This window comes from Misgurnus anguillicaudatus, chromosome 1 (genome assembly GCF_027580225.2).
Source record: "Misgurnus anguillicaudatus chromosome 1, ASM2758022v2, whole genome shotgun sequence".
NCBI classification, from domain to species: domain Eukaryota; kingdom Metazoa; phylum Chordata; class Actinopteri; order Cypriniformes; family Cobitidae; genus Misgurnus; species Misgurnus anguillicaudatus.
In genome coordinates, this window is record NC_073337.2 from 13,782,185 (window position 1) to 13,804,193 (window position 22,009).

Here is a 22,009-nt window from a genome sequence, read left to right on the forward strand (position 1 = left end):
AGTCAAACAGTGACATTTCGGACATGCTATAATAAATGATTTTGGAAAAATTGGCATAATAGGTCCCCTTTAAAAAGCAGGCAGGAGTAGTTACCCGTTCAGTGTTGTCAACATCTTCTTTGACATATTCAGATTGTTTGTGAACATCCTCCACACTGTTAGACATTTCTAGAGTTTTCTGATGAAGTTCATTCACTTCTCTTTCGAGATCCAAAAATGTCTGTGTGCTGGTGCTCAGATTGAACTCAGTGGCTTCGGTTATAGATTGTACCTGCAAACAAACAAACAAATATGGGTTAGACATCAGAGAAGTATCTTACTCTTTTAAAATAAACGTTTTAATATATCTAATATCATCTTGATTATGATATCAACAGTAGCACAATAATATAAATGCTCAGATATCAACAACTGTTAAGTATTTAGCAACTTGAGAGGTTATGAGAGGTCATTTACGTATAGGAAACAGAAAGGTACATTAGCAAAAATAGCTTGTTTACTTCTAATATCAAAGAGTAGGTTAAGAAATTGTCATAAAAATATTATTTGCCTTATTCATCAAAATGAAGCCTGCATCACATTAAACCCAAAAATATACTTTACCTGTACAGACACAGACATGAATGCTTAGCCATTAAACTGCATGTGCTATTATTCAGGTTACTAACTGTACATTTTTTAGTGTTGACATAATAGTAGTTAAACTGACAAGAAAAGGTGACTGTATAAGACCGCAGATGGCATTAACACCACTTTTGGCAACATACAGCAAGAGTGAAGGTCATGCTTTATGAATGATATTTTTGCATGCAGTGATGTGTAAAATGAAGATTTAATAGCTTGAGAAAAATTTGAGTTCATGTAGTTGAGTTGTGTTGGCTAAAAAAGACTTAAATGTCATGTATACACACTTACGTCATAGATTTTTTGTCTTGTGACATTCATATCATCCTCAACTTCCTTCAGTGTTTCATTGGCTGCTGTCTGAGCACGCTCTGTATCTTCTAGAGTTTTCTTTATTTCATCAGCGTTCAGTTTCAGAGCTGTGGCTTTCACACTGTAAAATATACAACAACAACAACAAGTGTTTGTTCACATTAACATGTAATCGATTGGAAATGAGATATTTGATGTGCTGTCCGAGGAGAGGGCTTCAAGCTCAAAATTTTAGCTCGAACCGAGAGTACTCCCCCCTCTTTAACTGGGATAAATAAAACTAGATGAGAATGAGGTGATGGGGTGGAGACAGAGGTGAGGTGAACTGCTGTTTAAAGGCACATCTTTGCGCTGATTGGTTGGATCACATGACCATGCTCCTCCCGAACTTAGTTAAATAAACTTCATTAAATGTCTGTGTATAGGAAGGTGTATGGACTTAGATTTTTTTAGACTATGAAAGTCACATTAAGGGCCCTATTTTAACGATCTAAGCGCATTGTCTAAAGCAGTGTTTCCCAACCCTGTTCCTCGGGCACCCCCCTCCAGAAAGCCCCAGATGTCTCCCCATTCAACACACCCGATTTAACTCATCAGCTTGTTAGGGACACATGTTTACCATTTTGGAAGGAGGCTGATGAGTCGAATCAGGTGTGACAAATAAGGAGACATCCAAAACCCTCCGGGAGGGGGCGCCCGAGGACCAGGACTGGGAAACACTGGTCTAAAGCGCACAGCGCAACGTCTAAATGGGTGTGTCCGAATCCACTTTTGCTAATTCAACGACGGGAAAAATGGTTTGAGCGCTGAGCACATGGTCAAAAAGTGTTGGTCCTATTTTTTATGAGGAATGGGAGTTTTTGGGCGTAACGTGCAATAAATCAATGAGATTCTCAGCTCTCATACCCTTTAAAAGCCAATTGCGCTGGTGCAATGTCTAATTCCTATTTAGATGACGGACTTTGTAAACTGAAAAACTAAGCGGAGGAAGAAGATCCCCAGTTTAAGAATAATGTTAAATAATTGTGTGGTTTTTACTTGTATTGAAATTGTTTTTTTTTTTAATTAAAACCTTCAAAGCCCGTTTTCTTTTAGTCATGGAAGTAAAAAAGCAGGCTTTTAATTGCTTTAAATGTATGGCTAGCCAATATCATCAAAAATTATGTAAGAAAAGGTTTGTACTCTAAAATAGTTTATTTGTAACAAACAGGAGATAAAGAATTTACAAAAGGCGTCGTGCATTGCGCTGCATTGTGCCGGGTGTAAAATAGAGCCCTAAGAGTGGATTTTTAAGTTATATTTCAAAAAAGGAATATGTAGGACTATATCATTTCTACAAATGACTAAAAGATTTTATTTTAGCCCAATCTTAAACAATAAAAAATAATCATAACAATATTGTATTATTTTAAACCAAAACAAATGTTTGGGCGCCAGTACTCACCATTAACTAATTATTAAAGAAATCACCTCAAAGCAACACTATGTCGTTTCCATGTAAAAATGACTTACAGCTCCCCCATGTGGTTGAAAAGTGCAACAGTGCCTGGTATCAGACACTCTTCTGCAGGCAGGGGGAGGGGCGGGGCTGTGTTTCCTACCCACCACCACCACTTTCAGAGTGTGCTTGTAGCAGCTAGGAGGCTGCTCAGGTTGCAGCAACAGTACAATTTGTGCAGTTAAAAGTTGTTCTATCACTGAAATAATTTTAGAGACATTATTTAAAGGTAAAAAAAAACTACATAGTGTTGCTTTAAAATGAAAATTATCCCATATTTTATTCACCCTTAAGCCATTAGGTGTATATGACTTTCTTCTTCCAAGATAGTTTGTATCTCTGTCTGTATGTATGTTCGTTCACCTGGCGGCCTGTGCTTGTTTCAATAGATTCTCTGCAGTCCGTGCCTGCTCTGCAGTTTCGGTCAGGATATCATCCACACCGGTCAGTCTAGCCACATGATGGCGAATCTCTGTGGTCAAATTTCTCAGTGCTCCGGATGACACTGGCAAACTCAGTTTCAGCACCTCATCAGCTACTTCCTCTATACGCTTCGAATCTGTTTCATCTTCACACACACGTTATATTATTATACATTATATTACATGTTATATTTTTAATCTATGTATGTTTGCATTTACTACAGTACGGTTGCATATTTATTACAATACATGTGACAAACCATACTTGTTAGGAAGTCTCGTATTTGCTGAATGAGGTCTCTGAGCTCGTCATTGGTCTGTTCCACTCGTGCTTTACTCTGATTGGCTCTCAGTATCACATCCTGAGCGCTGAGCTTGGCCTCATCCGCACGATCCCGAGCATCTGCCACCTGTAAAATAATCATTGGTTTGCTTACATGAAAGCTTACTTATCCCAGTCTTTTAACTATCACAAAGAAATGAATAGCACATGCACTGTATGGATATTCCTTAAATATTCTTAATCTTTCTTTAACTGTGTGTTAAAGATAATAATTTCTGCCCAATATTATCTGTTTACACACTTCAATCCTAAATTTACATTTATGCATTTGGCAGATGCTGTTATTCAAAGTGACGGTGCATAACAAGGTATACATTTTTATCAGTCATGGTATCAGTGGTATCGAAAGCATGACTTTGTTCGCAGCTAACAAATTTCCAGGAACACAAATTTCTTAAAAAAAAAAGTTTTAATAACCCTGTTTGTCATTGACAGTGATGAGATCATAACATTTGCATACTGATTTCTGACTGATCTTCGATTATACATTAATTTTCAGTTATACTAAAGGCATACTGAATACTAGATTATGATTGGTCGTTCTTACTACAGTGGCACATAGGTTTATTCTCCTACACAGGTGTCTAAAATCTATTTCAAACCAAAAGCTTTCCTACATTTTTTAAAAATTTTTATTGTTACTAATTAAACAAGAAAAGGAAAGCAACATTTGATATAAAAAAGCAGGTAAAAGTACTGAGTACCTACCATCTTGTTTAGCTTGTCGACTTCTCTTAAAGTGTGTAGGATCTCTTGGTCAGTGTTTTTGGCTCTGTTCAAAGCATCAATGGATTGGGTCACTAATGTCTCACAACCTTCTCCTCCACACAGGGACACCCCATCCTCATTCACACAGCCCAGACCACCACAGGCACTGCAACCGTCAGGACCTTGTGCACCTCCACACACCTAAACACACACACACACATAAACAAAATGAAGTTGAAAACTATATAAAAACAACTTCAAAACAAACATGTTTCCCGTGTTTAGATTAATCAAGGACTAAGACTTTTAGGACATTTAAGTAGTTTTTATTAAAATACGTTACAAAAACGTTACTGGTGTGCATTTTGAGACAAAACAATGGCACTGATATATTTTAAGTAATTGTCAGCGCAAGTTGTTTTCATTTACGATAAGTTCAAATATGCATTTTAGTCTGGGACTTAACTCAAGCCCTGCCCAGGAAACTGCCCAAAAACTTTTAAATGACTTAATGAAAATAACTAAATGAAATAAATAAAATAAAACTGACCACAAATTAGTTCTAAACTTCATAAAAATATATTATAATAATGTAAAAAATGATGGCAATATGTCTACAGAGATGCCCTAACGCTTTAGCCCAGAGTATAGTTTGTTTTTTTACATGTGTGTAAATGTATGCGCATGGCTGAATGCACAGACGTTCGATGCATGTGCGCATTTTTGTGACAAAATGCAATGCATCTCCTGAGCTACATACTACTTTCTTCTGTACGTGCATGCACGACCTGCGCGTATTCACGGTTACAAAAATCTGGAAGTGCGCACTGTACATGTAGCATCACGTATGCGTAACACCTGAACTATACTTCTAGCTTTAACACTAAAAAATAAACAAAACGAAAATTGAAACTCAAATGCAAAAATAAATGAATAATTAAAAATACAATTGCAAATAAAAATTAAATGAAAATCTTTAGTATTAGTATATAAGTATAATAACTCTACATAATTGAACATTATGTAAGAACTAATTGATGACGGGCCACTGAATTATTCGAAAATAATGCGCGCCCAAGGTGGTAATGCGGCACAACATAAAGCAAATGCATTATTTTCAAATAATTCAAAGGACCGGAGTCAATTATTGCGCTTATACCACGGTTACCACAGCCACTGCTTTGATGGTTATTTTAAGACATTTGACAGGTCAGGTGTGCGTTTATTGAAAGATAATGCATACCCGTGGTTTCTCAACCAATTAGAATAAAGCATTCAACAGCCTCGTGGTATAATTGAAAAATAAAATTGCAAATAAAAATAAAATGGAAAAAAGTCTAATCTTTAATAGTATTAGTATATGGACGGTTTCATCGAACGCATGTGCGGTGACGGGTTACGCTTCTGGTCCGAACTTCCGGTTTCAGTTTTTAATGGTATGACTAGTTGCTAAACTGAACTCTTAAACAAATACTTCGTCGAAAATAACAAATGTTTTGGTTTCCTAGGTAATCTACATGTTGTGTATTTCGCTTGTTATATAAATAAACTATGTTTAAAGTACTTTGTTGTTATTTATTCTTAGCAGAGTTTACCAGAAGTTACGTGTTGACTACGAAAGCCACTTGTTTATGTTGTTACTGCTGAAACCGTCTATAAGTATAATAACTCTTTATAATTGAACATTATACGAGATTAAACAATCAGTACATGATCAGCACATTCAAGATCTTTTTAATGACGGTGTAAATTAAATTTTGACTAAATATTAGATGTTGCACAAGCTTCAAACCAGTAACCCCCCTCCATGTGTGTCCCCCAAAAATATTTTTTTAGAGCTTTATGTGCACCTCTTAATATATTTCATGCTACACTTGAAATGTTTTATTATGCACCATGCAAAAGTAACAGACCCAGTCAATCAAACTCAAACACATCAACTTTTAAAAAATATAATAAAATCTGTTGATTCACCTGCTGGCTTAGCTCTGAAAGATCTTTGGAGTCCAGCTCAGACGTCATTTTCTCCAACCTCTGTACATGCAGCTGATGATTCAGGAGAAATTCTTTTTCCGTTGCGTCTAGTTTGGCCTTTGCCGCACCCCGTAGCTGGGCAGACGTTTTCACTGGACTTTCTGGGTCAGTTGTGGCTTGTTTGGCTTGATCATTTGCCTCTGAAGACTTCCTATAATATTCTAAGATGCTGTCCATCGCACCTACAGGAGATCAGGAAAGTCCTCACACTCTAAGGCCAAAATTGCAATTTAAGTCATCCAAGACCAAACTTGCATAAGGGTCATATTTTTGAGCCCCAGAGACATATTTGTACAATCGATTGCTCCGGCTATTGCACATGCACACAGTTTGGCAAAGTACTTCAAAACACTGTGTGCAAAGCCCCTCCTCCTGAGAATCATTTGTCTTTACTGATTGGCTCTTTATACTGGAAGGCGGGACTTGTTGTTAGAGCGGCTGTATGGGGGTAGCACTTTTCTCTATTTATATTAACAGGACTACAGCATCTTGTTAATGTCTATAGTCTTTGATATACCCTAATATACAGCCGTAAACATGTATTTGTATGCGTATGTGTGTGCTCACCTTCGGGGTCTGAATGTTTAATGTTCAGAACCTGGAGCTGTTTTTCTTCGGCGATCTCCTGTACATTTTGGGCCTCCTCTGTAAGACTGTTCAGATTATTTAATGCCTTCTGATGATCAGCAGATATCTTTTTCAGATCTGATTCAGATCGCTTTACAGACCGCTGCAAAAGTGGCATTGTCTCGCTAACATACGAAGAAAAAACATGTTGTTTATATTAAAAATGAAAAGCAACGTGTATAGAGTAAATACTGTGAAATCAAGTACAATCTAAGTAAATGATCAATTAAATTGGGAAGGAACAGTGTAAGGAAAAGTGTTATTTGTGTAGTGTGGATGTTTAATACATACTTAGCTTGCTGACGCAAATTCTGTGTGTGTTTCAGAGTTTGATGAATCTTATCATCATCCAGTATCTCTCTGAGCTGTTTGACCCCATCATCCAGACTTGTTATGGTATCCCGATAAGGCGACGCCGCGCCTGTGTCTTTCATCTCCTCTACTGTGTCCAGCAGCCTCTGTGTTTGATTGGCCAGCTCTCCCACATTTCTATCCCAATCACGGAAACACCCATGACACGGCTCACACTTGGGAAAGGTCCCCACGTAGCCACGCCCACAGGAGTCGCACCTTCGCCCGGCCTTACCCTCCATGCACACGCACTCACCGGACACCTTATTACACTGTTGGGTGGCAGTGCCTCTTGGGTCACAGTCACATGCTGATACAGAAACACAAATCCAGATAAACAAAGACACATAAATGTCAAAATTCTTTAAATGAAAAGTCAAAGTCTTGTGAATGTACAGTACAGGCCAAAAGTTTGGACACACTCACTCGTTCTTTATTTATACATTATTCCATATTCATTAATAATAATAAAATGATAATAATAATAATTTATTAATAATAAAATATAACATCATAATAATAAACTCATCCAAACTATGGCATAACACAAATGCAATTTTGGAAATTATGTTGGTGACTAAAAGCATCCAAAATAAACCAAAACTCTGTTATATTTTATTATTTGAAGTACAGTCACCCTTTGCCTAAATCGTTGAACTGTATGCGTGTAATTTTTTAAGAAGCTTCTTAAATTTTCAATTTAGGATGAATTTTAAAGAGTATAGGAGTTCATATTTAATCTAGGCTCTTATTGGCTGCTTTTCCTTTAATATTTAGTCTAAGTCATATATTTCAAAATTAATATTTTAAAATAAAATTTTAGTTTTCTAATAACGGAAATTAATGTGTTTGGCACAGGTATATTTTTGTCTACAAAAGTAATTTTAAGCATTTAACCATACACCTTCAGCTTAAATGATTTTTAAGATCATCGTTAACATTTTAGTCAAGTGTGTCCAAACTTTTGGCCTGTACTGTACATGAAGAAACAGCAAATTCCTGAATGTTTGTGTGTATGCGTGCTTGTTAATTTATCTTTTTTTATATTTTAAATGAAGGAACTGGGAAAAAATGGGTGTATGGGTGAATATCTTGAATTTCAATATAATTTTTCACACCAAAATTAAAAGATTTTTTAGGGCTGTCAAAAGATTAATCGCGATTAATCGCATCCAAAATAAAAGTGTGTACTGTGTATAAATATTATTTATGTATAAAAACACACCAAATGATGTATATATTTATATATAAAATATTTATATTTATATAATATAAATTATATAAATGTATATACAGTATTTAAAGGCAAATATTTCTAAAATATATACATGAATGTGTCTGTATTTATAATATTTACACACAGTACAGACACATGTTATGTAAACAAACTTTTATTTTGGATGAGATTAATTGCGATTAATCTTTTGACAGCCCTAATTTTTTAGTATGTGTGTGTGTGTGTGTGTGTGTGTGTGTGTGTGTGTGTGTGCGTGCATGCTTTTGTGTTATCATCTTTGGCTCTCATATTTGTCTCTGTAGCAGTTCAGTTCCAGATATGCTTTGGAATTTAGTGGCATTAAAATTAACGTAGAAAATTTCTAAAATTACCAATTTTTGCTTTTTAGCATTATTAGTTTGTCTGTATCTCTACAGGAAGTTTAGTTAATGCCATACTTGTACATTTATGCATTTGGCAGACATTTATTTACAGTGCATTCAAGCAATACTGTATTTTTATCAGTATGTCTATTCCCTGAGATCGAACTCGTGACCTTTTGTGCTACAGGAACGGTATACTACATACATTGCTATGTCACTCTGAGTGTGCTGTTTTATGTAAAACTAAAACAGATGTTTGCACAAGGCCATAACAAACATCTAAGCGTGTTGTATATTACCAGTTTATGACCTCTCCTGAAAGAAGCAGTTTACTTGACTGAAAAAAGTCTCATGAAAGTTGTTTTGCATGAGTGCTTACTTAGGTCTGCCAGAAAGATAAGACAGGAAATGAGAAATAGATATTTTCTGCTTGGTTATATTCTACTTGAACACTCTCGCACGCTTATGCTTAAGTTGCTACAGACTCTTTTTTTAAATAAACACTGCGTCTCAATGACTCTGTTTTGTAGAATATTTAAAAAAGCTAATTTCTCACGAAGACATCGGTAAACATTTATACACATACTTTGTAACCAGAGCAGTCATTCAAAAAGTTTATTTACTGTGATCAAGCATTTGTTTGTAGCAGCCCAGTTTCACAAGGAAAACACAGCAAGCCACAAAAATCTCACCCAAGGAGCCCCTTTTTTCCGTTTCATGATTTTACATTTCTTTTGGTGTCTTAGGGGCCAATCACAGTAAACGCTATACAAATGTACAAGCAGAGTTCTGACCTTGTTTACAAACACGCAGAAGACAGTGAGTGCAAACAACGCATAGAAAACCATTCTAAAAAGGTGCCTGCCACTGCCATAAATGCGTTCTGGGTCATCGGTCCCTAAGTGTGTTAGTAAAGCAATAAGCCCCAAGAAGCAGTGGGTTACCAGTGCATTTTATAACAGGGGCGTTGTTAGGCACGACACAAAGCGGAGTGCCTAAAACCCCCTTAGCTGTTATAAAATGCACTGTAACCCCACTGCTTTGCGGGGCTTATTGCTTTTATAAAATGGTTAGTTCATATGCATAACGTTAGCAGGATTTCATATAATAAAACACAAATAAGCTGTTAGTATATTAGTACAAATATTACTCTTTCGCCAAACAAAGTAGTTCCTCAGAATCAAGTGTGGCTGCAACAGAGCGCAGTTCCCAACCAACACAGACGCAGCAAAGACACAATAAAAATATGATTAAAGACTGTGGTGTTTATTTTTATAAATCAACATTCATCTAATTTATACATTAACATTTATATCATGCAACTGTTAAAGTGATAATAATCAAATAAACGTGGAAGCATGCTTAACTTTAACTCTAGATAGTGTTGGCCAATCACAATGCACTGCATAGCTGGCCAATCGGATTACACAGCGCTTTTGATGAGCTTTGTACAAATCGACGAGTTTAAGAATGGCGGGCGTTGAGGAGTATGTAGAAAATAATGTGTTTTAAACCATGAACCACGCGAACATTGCATTACACAAAAAGCACAAACTAAAGTAATTTTTTTCAGCAACGTAATGTCACAATTTGTCACTTTAGAATAAGTAAGGGATAATGTAGAGGCACTGAAGGGGCTTATTTCCCAATAACTACCGGCTGCCTCTACATTATCCCGCTTATTACACGGCTACTTGCCACATAAGAAAAAAAACTGGACATGAATATGAATTTGAAACATTTTATTGGCATATTTGTTTTAAATTAACATTTTTATCCTTCCGCGAAACTTTGCACAGATGCATAAAATGATCGTAATACCTTATTAAGATCCTCTGCTTCATACTTGTCTGTCTCCATTTTTTTCTCTTTTAGCCAGTCTTTGAGAAGTTTTAATGCTCATTCTGTTTTTTTTTTTGGTGTTGGCTTCGTAGCTGTCATGCTCTATTTTGTCAAGTTCAGTCTCAGTAAGCTCTCTGTGTCTTGTCGGTGTTCGTTCTTCTATCCACTGTTTAAATGTTTTGTTTTTTCCATACATGTTAAAATTAATGTCAAAATGTTCCATTCTTAATTGTGGTTGTCCAGTGTTTGTCACAAAATGGCGCCAAACAGTAATCTTTGTTGGGGCAGAGGGATTTTAAACATACAAGTAGTCCGGCTATGCGTAATTACTTTGGAGCGGTTATTATTTGAAAAGAACGAACCTGCAAATGTCTCAACTGACCAATCAGAATCAAGCATTCCAGAGCCGTGTAATATACTTCAATAATAAAAGAGGTATTTCCCTCCAGATAATGTAGTTACAACTACAAGCTAACCACCCGAATCCATATTCATTGTTTACAGTAATACCTAAAAGGTCTAACATAAAATACAAGCAAATAACTAAAACAAACGAGCATTAAGGTCAGTGATGCCTTTACCTCTATTGGTAAAGAGGTCCAAGTCAGAATAAGCAATGCTTTACAAAAGCTTCCCTAACAATGAGCTGACATTTCCTTGTAAGTATACTTTGTACCTACATGTGTTTGTTTGTAGCTCATGTGTCATGTTAGACTCACCGTAGCATTTGACCTCAGGATCGCCCCAGAATAGGTCTCTACACTCATTGCAAGTCCTGCCTCCAAAACCGGCCTTGCAAGCACACTGACCAGACAGCTTAAAAAAACAAACGTAAAAGGAAAATCTTCTGTGACCACACATGAGTGAATTGTCAGGGAAGACTCTTATTGACTTTGTTATTACATACGTTATTCATTTTAATGTTGATAAGGCACCAAAACATTGACCCACTGTTGCATTCAAATGTCCCTCATGTGATCTGTCTCACTGCATGTCGATATCAGACAAACCAAACTTGTTTTTGCCACGTGTGCATTATTATTATTATTATTTTTTTAAATTGTACTGTTGTTTTCTTTAAACAAAAAAATAGAGTCCTAGCACCAAGGTGCTCTGGCCTTAAAAAACTTATTTTAACTCAATACAAGATTAAAAGGGATTTCGTATCAGGATGTATTCTGTTCTATTACACCACAAATTCTTTTCCGACTGCCTCATAATGTGGTCTGACATGTTTTGGACCCTGTTTACATGCTATAAAATGTTATAAACAGTTGTCAGTGGAGTCTTATGTGAATGTGTTCATACCAGGTCACAGGATGAACCGTAGGAGTGTTCAGGGTGGCAGTTGCAAGGTTGGCATCCGTTTCCACTGTTGATGTTCCATGTGTTGGGCACACAGCGGTCACACTGCCGACCCTCTACCCCAGGTAGGCAATGGCACTGTCCACTAGCCCTGTTACAATCGCACAGACCGTCGGCACAGCTGTGTCTAGAAGTGCCCACGGGATGGCACATACACTTGATTGTAAGATTACACAAAAAATAGATCAAATCATTAAAAAACGTTAAATGTCCACACACTGAAATAAGAGCTCCAAAGAAATGTAAAGACTGAACAGATCAAAAAACTATATATACAGTACAATCCACATTCAGCAGTGGGATATGCATTGCAAATACACTTTTTTCATTTTGTTCGTTACTACGTGCTTGAAAGAACATATATATATATATATATATATATATATATATATATATATATATATATATATATATATATATATATATATATATATATATATATATATATTTTTTTTTTTTTTTTTTTAAATTATAAACATTTACTATTATATCTCATATACATTATAACCATCATATCATATATACACATGCAAGCACCTGACAGCATGTATCATACTCACTGATGCAATTCTGTGTAAGGGCATCTCCATAGTAACCACGACTACAATACTGGCAAGCATCCCCATCGGTGTGAAACAGGCATTTGAGACAGACACCAGTGCGGGCATCGCAGGAATTAGGGTCCTGCGTGTTAATATTTCTGTTACACTGACACGGACTGCACCGCCCGCCCGGCACCTGAGGGTTACCATGATAACCAGAAGCGCATTCATCACACCTAGATCCTAGAGAGGAAAACAGATGTGGGATTTTTTATGTCAATTTATAAAAAAAGTATTTGCCCACTTGATTCATTTACTGTACCTTTGTAGCCCGAGTTACAGACGCAGACCAAGTGATCAGAGTTCGGATTTTGGTAACAGCTGTCAGCAAACTGCCTGCTACTTCCCGGTCCGTCAGGGCACATACAGGGACGACATGGCTCAGAAGAGCCCAGCAAAGCATTGCCATGGTAACCACTCGCACAGCTGAGGAGAGTTTCGGCACATAAAGAGTTAAAGGGTTATACTACATAATGTAAAGACTTCTATAGTAGGAAAACAAATATTTTGGAAGTATTGTGATAAATTATAAAGAAGATATTTTGATGGTAAATCTAAAAGGCGCAATGATATTACGCAGTGCCTGAAAATAGACCCCTTGCACGTGACGTCACGCTCTACGCGCGCGAATTATGGACGCCATGATGGACGGCGGAAGTGCTATGTTGTAGACGGACGGCAAGCCGAACAAGTACGTGTTTGTGTTCGTTAGGGTCATTAAATGGTTATTTCGTGTTGCTATGATGCACCTACCATTACAGAAAAGTGGCATAAATACATTATTTTTACATGAATGTTATTGTTTAATGCTGCAGTGACACCATAAATTTCATAGCTGCAAACTCTTACGCATTCACCGTGAGACCCACGCAATTGACCCCATTCTCACGCCACACATCCATTTTCACGATGTAAGTAGCTAAACCAGTGCTCGCAGTACTGACACTTTTATATTTTAGCGTACCTTCACTGTCTTTTGCGTGCCACCTTCTCATGTTGCTGGTACTTTGCTGCAAAGAGTCAAAGAGCATTTCACTTTATGTGGCGCTGCGCAGGAAGTTCGGCAGAGAGGACATCAGAGTACCGCGAGAGCAAGTCGAAATGTTACAAAAGGGTCCGCCTTTACCTTTGCTCTCGCGTTACTCTGATGTCATACGCCGATCAGTCAGCTCCGCACCAGTCGAACACACAAAGCTTCAAGGTCTGGATGAAAAGCAGAGACCTGCCCGGATTCCACGCACGCAGCAGATACCCTCAGAAAACAGCTATTTTAATCAACCATCACTCGCGTGTGCATGTTTGCAAGCAGTACAAGCCTGCGTGATGTTTGCGGTGACAGGTTTTAATAAAAGAGAAAAAAGTCAATTGATATTTGACATCTATAAACAATAATATATACGAAATATAATTATATGGTCTTGGCATACACATTATCTGTTGCTTAAGTTTAATATAAACTACTCATTTGGTTTATTTGATTGTGACAGTCCCTCTATCACCAATCACAAATCATCACTTTACGCTTCTCTTTCTCAGTGGATAAACTGAATCAAAGCTGCTGTTATCTGCAGTTATACATTTTACAGAGACCAATAGCCTATTCATTAGATTTTAACTGAACTTTTTTGGCACTTTTATCAGAAGGAAAGCATAATAGAAGTGTATAAAATAATAGTAAAGACTCTAATCTCAGGCATTTAAACTCAGTAAAAGCTTTTATTTCAATTTAATTTCTAAAATAAAAAATCTCACTCCAAGCTGAACTCAGAATTTGGCAGCTCTGCAGACTTTTGAAAGCCTTAAGATCAGCACCAGTGTATGGGGATATCCCGTTTACCACATAGTGGTACAAATCATGCGGGGTGAAGTCGGGCAGACTCGGCGTTTAATGAGGTCCGTGAAAATTGAAGGAGGAAGAAGGTAAGGGTCGGTATCCAGTCCCGCTATCGCTAACTTCTCTAAATAGCGCTTCTTGTGAGGACCTACCAAATGCCCTACCTCGACCGATAACGGCACAACAACTTCCTTAATATAAGAAGCCATGTATTTTAGTGTAATATATATTTAAACTGTTTAAAACTAATCAAAAATCCCGCTCGTCTATTACTAATCAACCTAGTGCGTCAGTGATTTTGCCGTCCAGCATGGCGTCGTCACGTGGTCTAGGTCACGTGTTTGCAAAGGGTCTATAGTCCCCTGCTATTGAAAGTTACCAAGGAGACTACTTTCAGGCTCTGCATAATATCATTGCGCCTCCTAGAAAATCGCAACTTTTAATTTTCTGTCGGTCTTAGTACATGATGTAACTACAGAAGAGTCAAGTTTTAAATAGGAAAAGTATTGACACGCTTTGGTTATTTTTCAGCGCGATGCTAATGGTCCAATCAGATTCAATGGATTATGCTAAGATATGCTAAAAGTGGTACCGCCAGACCCGGAGATCGGCTGAATGGATTCCAAAATGGTAAAAATCAAATGTTCAACTCTAGGGGAGCTGGAAAATGAGCATATTTTCAAAAAAAGTGGAGTGTCCCTTAAATCATATATATCAAACATTTAAAACCTGTGTTATCCTTTCTCACCTCTCACACTGGTGGCCTGTGGTGTAGCCCCTGCAGTCCAGGCACACGCCCGTACGTGGGTGACAATGTTCGCTGTGCCCATTACAGAAGCAGGGTTTGCACTGAGGAAAACCCCAGTGGTTGGGTTTACAGTTGGCACACTGGCGCCCATATGCCCCTGGCACACACATACACTGCCCCGTGGTGGCATGGCAGAAAGGGTTCTGAGAGCCCACCGGGTCACAGTCACACGCTGGGGAGGAATAACTAGACATTAAAAGGTTTGCATGAAAAACATTTCAGTGTATGTGTGTATATGTAAAGCTCACTAACATCTGCATCCTGAGGGTCCAAACAGATAGGTTGCGGGAGCACAGGTGTCACAATTCCTGCCTGAAACATTGGGTCGACACTCGCACTGGCCACCGTTAGAGTCGCAAACAGAGCTCAGAGAGCCTCGCGGGTCACATTTACATTCTGTCGGTGAAAATGATTGAGAGACAATGGATATAAAAGATGAGAAGAAACAAAAAATGTGCTTTACTAGTTTTTTAGCAAATAAGTATTACTACATTTGGATTAACCAATCATCGGATTCCCTTACCAAGAGCTCCGTTGTGCATTAGCGCAGATATGCTGAAAATGTAGTCTCTGCAAATGTCCGTCATTGGGGTTTTAATAACACTCATGCTGCGTTCCATACAGCGGTACTTCTGAAACATATCCCAGTCCTCCTGTTGCTTCAACTCCCCAGAAAACACCTCCAGATCTCGCACAGCTGGCAGCAGCACTATCTATAGAGATCATGGACTTGTGTGAATATTAAAGGCAATCACTGTGTTTGAGTCATGAATCATCATGTTTGTATTTGTGGGAGTGAGCTGGTCCTCATAAGGAAGCCATTACTTTATTACTTTTTTTATAGCGACATAAACAGTTCAGACACAAAGTTAGGTTTACACATGTACAGCTATACTTTGGGGACAAAGTTATAAAAGTGAGTTAAATCTAATAAAAAACTTAAAGATACCAGGAGCATTCTCAACTGGAAAACAATTTATAAATAAAACAAAAACTGAAGAATTTTGTATAATGTATTAAGAGTAATTAAATAGTTTTTTGTTTTGTTTAACCAATAATAGAAGTCTGTGCACGTTGTGAATGTGTGTGGAGATTTACTTACAGGTATTTATACTTTTAAAGGAAAATTGTCCTTTTAAGTTAACCAATAATGACCTTTTATTGATTCATTATGCAAAAGGTTTTCTTTAGAGTTAGTGTTCATTTGAAGAATTCAGATGCAAAAGCCACTAAACGCCATCAAAATGAGATCATTATATTACCAAATGTTTTCAACATGTACTATACAGGGCTGCCATTCCTGATAATGATTGAACTTAGCACGCTTTCTACGAGCATATTTACGAACGTTCGTTGTTCATGTACGTGCGTTTTCCAAAAATACACATAAAACGATCACAGCTACAATTCAAGTGCTGAAATGTAACCTATAGAATGACTCGTAATTGTAGCAAACGCTTGTTTTTCAAATGTTTGGCCTAATGTGAATGTACTAATATTGTTAATAATATTGTTTAATGATTAATTTAATAATTTGTGCATCATGAAATTGTCATAGGTTGCGTCCAAAAGCTCTAAAATTCAGAGGCAGGAAGGTATCAAGGCACGTCCGATTTCACAGTTTGGTTTACTTCCTGACTACTGAGATACCTTCATCGTCTTATCCACAATTCTATGCGTGGACGTGCGCAGGGAATGTGATTGGTTGAGCCTGGATGAGTTCGAAAAATTAAAAGGTGGCCAAGAAAGGGCTGCAGAACAAATTTAGTGTAAATAAGGTACCTTTTAATTGCATTTCTCTCGAGAAATTAGTATTGTCGTTTTCATATATGTGATTAGTTATCACAAATGCGCTCTCTGTTTATATTTAAAACTTAATTACATTACGCTTCCTATTAAGGCTGTACGAATGCGTTTCACTGAACTGCCTTCATGCAGCCAAAGTCATTGCCTCATGAGGCAGCGAGGCAAAGCTTTCGGACGCAGCCACAGTCTTTCCCGTGTCTTCTCCTTCACCTGTTCCCCATTTGTTCTGATTATTATCCTCACCTGTTTCTTGTTTAATTATCATTAGTCTTGTATATATAACCTTGCCTTTGTTCAGTCGTTGTCTGGTCTCGTTCATGTTGTTTATTTCCTGCCAGTCTGCCTGTTTGTTTTCTTATATAATGTTTATAAACCGTATAAAGTTTATAGTTTATTCCTACTTTTCATCTCCATCGTCCTTCCCAGACACATAGCGTGACAGAAATATTTTTTCCCATATTTAGTTAGGACTCGTCCCACTGTGCAATGCCTTCTGCAGTTTATATTATATTTTAGATGATTATATAGTTTTTATTATCTATGTTTATTTATTATTATGGCTTGCTGTGTAAAATTTTTACTTTACCAACAATTTATATGTATACCATACATATTTAATCTGAGCACAACCTTATGGTCATTATGAACTTCACAATCAGAGAATAAATTAAGGTTTAGAGCTAAGTTTCTACAAATCGGGTATTTAGTTTCTTCAAGTATTGCCTTCTGAATTTAGTGTAATAGATGAAATGCAGTGTGTGATGTGTGTACATTATAAAAGCCTAAAACTTTATGGGGCGGTTTCCCGGACAGGGATTAGACTAGTCCTAGACTTAAACACTTTTAAGAGCTCTCCAAACTGAAAACAAAGTGCACTAACATATCTTAAAATACATCAGTGCCCTTTGTTTTACCTCAAAATGCACACAGGTAATGTTTTTAGTAAGGCATGTTGTTTAAAACTAGTTATATTTCCTAATTAAACTAAGGCCTAGTCCTGGATTAAGCTAATCCTGGTCCAGGAAACTGCCCCTATATGTGTGGTTTCTTTAATCAGATGCTATTACCATCAAAACTGTATTTTTCTATTGTTGATGAAATGTAGCAGTAATTGAGTAAAAACATTCATCCATTTGTTCGTTTTAACTTTGTACTAGAATTGTACTAAATATATTTTCCTTCTTTATTAATTTATGTTCAGTCATTTTGATTTCTTTTTTGAATGTTTATATTACATTAATTTAAACAAATAAAAAAGAAGAACCTAATTTTTTAATATACATTTAAAAACGTTACATTACAAGAGTAAATGTGCAGTTTGCAGATTGTCCTGCAGGTGCCCTTGTAACTATCACATTATTATGCATTTATCGATTAACCATTACTTCCTTGTAGATCTACGACCTCTTTCAAGTACTACTTAAAGGAATAGTCAATTTTCTTAAAAGAAAAATCCAGATAATTTACTCACCACCATGTCATCCAAAATGTTGATGTCTTTCTTTGTTCAGTCGAGAAGAAATTATGTCTTTTGAGGAAAACATTGCAGGATTTTCCTCATTTTAATGGACTTTAATAGACACCAATAATTAACACTTAACTCAACACGTAACAGTTTTTTCAACGGAGTTTCAAAGGACTATAAACGATCCCAAACGAGGCATAAGTGTCTTATCTAGCAAAACGTTTGTCATTTTTGACAAGAAAAATAACAAATACACACTTTTAAAGCACAACTTTTCGTCTAGATCTGGTCGTGATGCGCCAGGTGACCCCACGCAATACGTCAAGAGGTCACAGAAGACGAACGCGAAACTCCACCCCAGTGTTGAAAGAGGACCGTTCCTACGTTGTTGTATGTCAACTGATACTAGTTAATGTCTTTTTGTCAGTTTATTGTTTACAATGGTCCCCAAATGTGCGTTTTATATATGTAACACGTGACCTCCCTACGTCACTACGCATTTACGTTAGGTCGCGCTGGACCGGACCTAGACAAGAAGTTGTGGTTTAAAAGAGCATATTTTTTTATTTTTCCTGTCAAAAATGACAATCGTTTCACTAGATAAGACCCTTATGCCTCATTTGGGATCGTTTATAGTCCTTTGAAACACCGTTGAAAAAAACTGTTACATGTTGAGTTAAGTGTTAATTGTTGGTGTCTATTAAAGTCCATCAAAATGATAAAAATCCCGCAATGTTCTCCCCAAAAAACACAATTTCCTCTCGACCGAACAAAGAAAGACACCAACATTTTGGATGACATGGTGGTGAGTAAATTATCTGGATTTTTCTTTTAAGAAAATTGAATATTCCTTTAAGTTACAATGCTTTTGGGAAACAGCCCGAGAGTCTAAGATGATTCGTACTATCGTGTTTAGGCTTACAATGCTTTTTATGAAATGCAACCCAGTACGTTTCTCAAATACTTTCACTTCAAATCTGCTTAATGCCGCCCTCGGGCCGTTCAGAAATATCGTTTTATTTTTGTACAATCCATTCATAAAAATCTGAAAAAAAATGCTCCCAAAAAAAAAATAGAAATCATGCCAGACTCACTTAGCAGGTTTTGCATCCGAGCTCCTTGATTTGTATTATGATGTCTACTTACTGAATCAACAAGTGTGTGTGGAGCAGAGTGGTAGCTGTATGAAGAGTACAGTGGAAAGTCAATTTTCACTGTGTAGTTTTGACCCTTTTCCAAACACAATGGATCAGGAACAACCACATATCTGAAACATACACCCAAAACAAACAAACACACTATAAATATACAATAGGTGACAATGATTGACTTTCATCGACAAATCTTGAACAACTAAACTAAAACATGATTTGCTTCTAGCTGTTTGGTTGCAGGTGAAAGTAGATGAAGTCATTCTTATTTTAAATAGCTTCTGAATCTAAAAAAAAATGTATTGGACAGGATAACCAACAATATTATGAGTCTGACTCCCGGTAAATACATTTTCTAAAAGTGACTGTCTGCAATCACAATTTATGATTACTACTTGCATATACATGCGTATTGGATAATCTAGTCACAACAAAATTCCCATAGTTACATTTGCGCTATTTCAAAGTTTCGATGAGTTCACTATTGAAGAGTTCAGAAAACGCTGCTAAACGCCACATCTGTCAAAAAATTAAATAACGGCATTAACCGAATGCTCTTGACATGTACTATGGTCATCAAATAATTCCGCAAAAACTTTCGCAACAAATTTGCTTAATTCCGTCCTCAGGTCACTCAGAAATATAGTTTTTAGGCTGAATCCAAATGCTAATTACCAAGAAATCATGCCAGACGGAGCTCTTCTATTCTATTATTCCAAAAGGTGCTGGGTGTAAATTGTAGCGGCATCTAGCAGTGAGATTGCGAATTGCAACCAATGGCTTAGTCCAAAGCTCATTCCTCTCTTTCGAAGCACATAGAGAAGCTACAGTAGCTGCCACAGGACAAACATGTCATCGTCTAAGACAACGTAGTGACAAAACACGCTCTATAGAGCAGCTTGTCTGTTTAGGGCTACTGTAGAAACATGGCGGTGCAAAATGGTGACTTCCATGTAAGGAGGTGAATGTAGATAAAAACGGCTCATATAAGGTAATAAAAACAATACAGTTTAATATGAAACATAATAAAACCACACTATTATATTGCATTATATATTTTTACACAATGCACCTTTAAAAGTGGGAAGACGAATAATTAATAAGTAATTAACTCTAAAACATTAAACCGTAGTGTACATCTGCACATCCATACTCTACACTGAACGCTGCATTAAACCCTCCATGCATAACTCACCTGGATCCAGGATGCAGTGAAACGCTTTGTTCATCATTATCTGTAGAAGTGCAGTGGCCTGATGGGTAACCAGCGGTGGGTCGCTCCAAAAACACATCGACTTGCTCCCATTCATCAGGCAACTACAATAAAGAAAACAAATATGTATGGTCCTATAAATATGTGTGTAATTGTATGTCACCTACAACAGATACTGTAGGTAGCAGATACTGTATGTTAAAATTTGTGTGTGTACATTACCTGTGGTTCATAGCGGATCATTAAATTGTATTCCATAGACCGCGGGAAATTGTAAATGTAGAAGCGCAGTGTTTCACGCTCTGGTACATTCACAAATCCTCTACCTGTCCAAGTGGGTTTACGATCCAGAGGGAATTGTCTTTCGATTATTTTCACTGCCTGTGTACAATCAATACACATAGTGAATACACTTATATGAATGTTTGTCGTCTTATTGGAATCTCATTCAAATTAAGTTAAACTATATGGACAGCATCTATGAAGAAATGCCACATGTAGGAATACTTAGGATGTCTTATAAAAGGAGGTTAAAACAGCCTAAACTCACAAGAATTTATATATATTTTATGAGTTGGCTAATTCGTATGAATTCATACAAAGTTAATTGTGCAAAAACGTATGATTACCATACAAAACAATAATGAAAACCCACCCCTAAACCCAACATCACAGAAGTCAAAACAAATCGTACAAAAATGTAAGCATGTGGTCATCCGAATTAACACAAATTAGCGACCTTGTAAAATACGTACGAATTGCCATGAGATAGCGTTGGTTAAAAGCATAAAAAACATACGATTATCATAAAAACAATAATGAAACCCCACCCCTAACCCCAACGTCACAGGGGTCAAGACAAATCGTACAAAAATTTACGCATGTGGTCACCGAATTAATACAAATTAGTGACCTCGTAAAATATGTACGAATTGCAATGAGATAGTGTTGGTTAAAATCATTAAAAAGGTACGATTATCATAAAAACATAATGAAACCCCACCCATAACCCCAACATCACAGGGGTCAAGACAAATCGTACAAAAACGTACGCATGTGGTCATACAAATTAATACAAATTAGCTACCTCGTAAAATACGTACGAATTGCCATGAGATAGTGTTAGTTAAAAGCATTAAAAAACATACGATTATCATAAAAAACAATAATGAAACCTCACCCCTAAACCCAACATCACAGGGGTCAAAACAAATCGTACAAAAATGTACGCATGTGGTCATACGAATTAACACAAATTAGCCACCTCGTAAAATACGTACGAATTGCCTTGAGATAGTGTTGGTTAAAATCATTAAAAACGTACGATTATCATAAAAACCTATTGAAACCCCACCCCTAACCCCAACGTCACAGGGGTCAAAACAAATCATACAAAAATGTATGC

At 36.8% G+C, this 22,009-nt stretch overlaps 1 protein-coding gene across 1 annotated transcript in view; it reads right to left on the reverse strand.

Moving 5' to 3' along the window:
• The window catches only part of lamb1b (laminin, beta 1b), a 34,616-nt gene that overhangs the window by 2,420 nt on the left and 10,187 nt on the right, over nt 1–22,009 (reverse strand). The window contains exons 13-30 of the mRNA XM_073866839.1: nt 20,827–20,985; nt 20,587–20,708; nt 19,387–19,507; nt 15,493–15,682; nt 15,222–15,365; nt 14,910–15,141; nt 12,590–12,753; nt 12,286–12,510; nt 11,669–11,883; nt 11,080–11,176; nt 6,860–7,229; nt 6,509–6,693; nt 5,882–6,123; nt 3,908–4,108; nt 3,122–3,266; nt 2,798–3,002; nt 916–1,057; nt 95–271 (exon numbers count right to left, since the gene is read on the reverse strand). Of these exons, the coding sequence (XP_073722940.1) occupies nt 95–271; nt 916–1,057; nt 2,798–3,002; nt 3,122–3,266; nt 3,908–4,108; nt 5,882–6,123; nt 6,509–6,693; nt 6,860–7,229; nt 11,080–11,176; nt 11,669–11,883; nt 12,286–12,510; nt 12,590–12,753; nt 14,910–15,141; nt 15,222–15,365; nt 15,493–15,682; nt 19,387–19,507; nt 20,587–20,708; nt 20,827–20,985 (3,336 nt within the window). The remainder of the gene's footprint in view (nt 1–94; nt 272–915; nt 1,058–2,797; nt 3,003–3,121; nt 3,267–3,907; nt 4,109–5,881; nt 6,124–6,508; nt 6,694–6,859; nt 7,230–11,079; nt 11,177–11,668; nt 11,884–12,285; nt 12,511–12,589; nt 12,754–14,909; nt 15,142–15,221; nt 15,366–15,492; nt 15,683–19,386; nt 19,508–20,586; nt 20,709–20,826; nt 20,986–22,009) is intronic.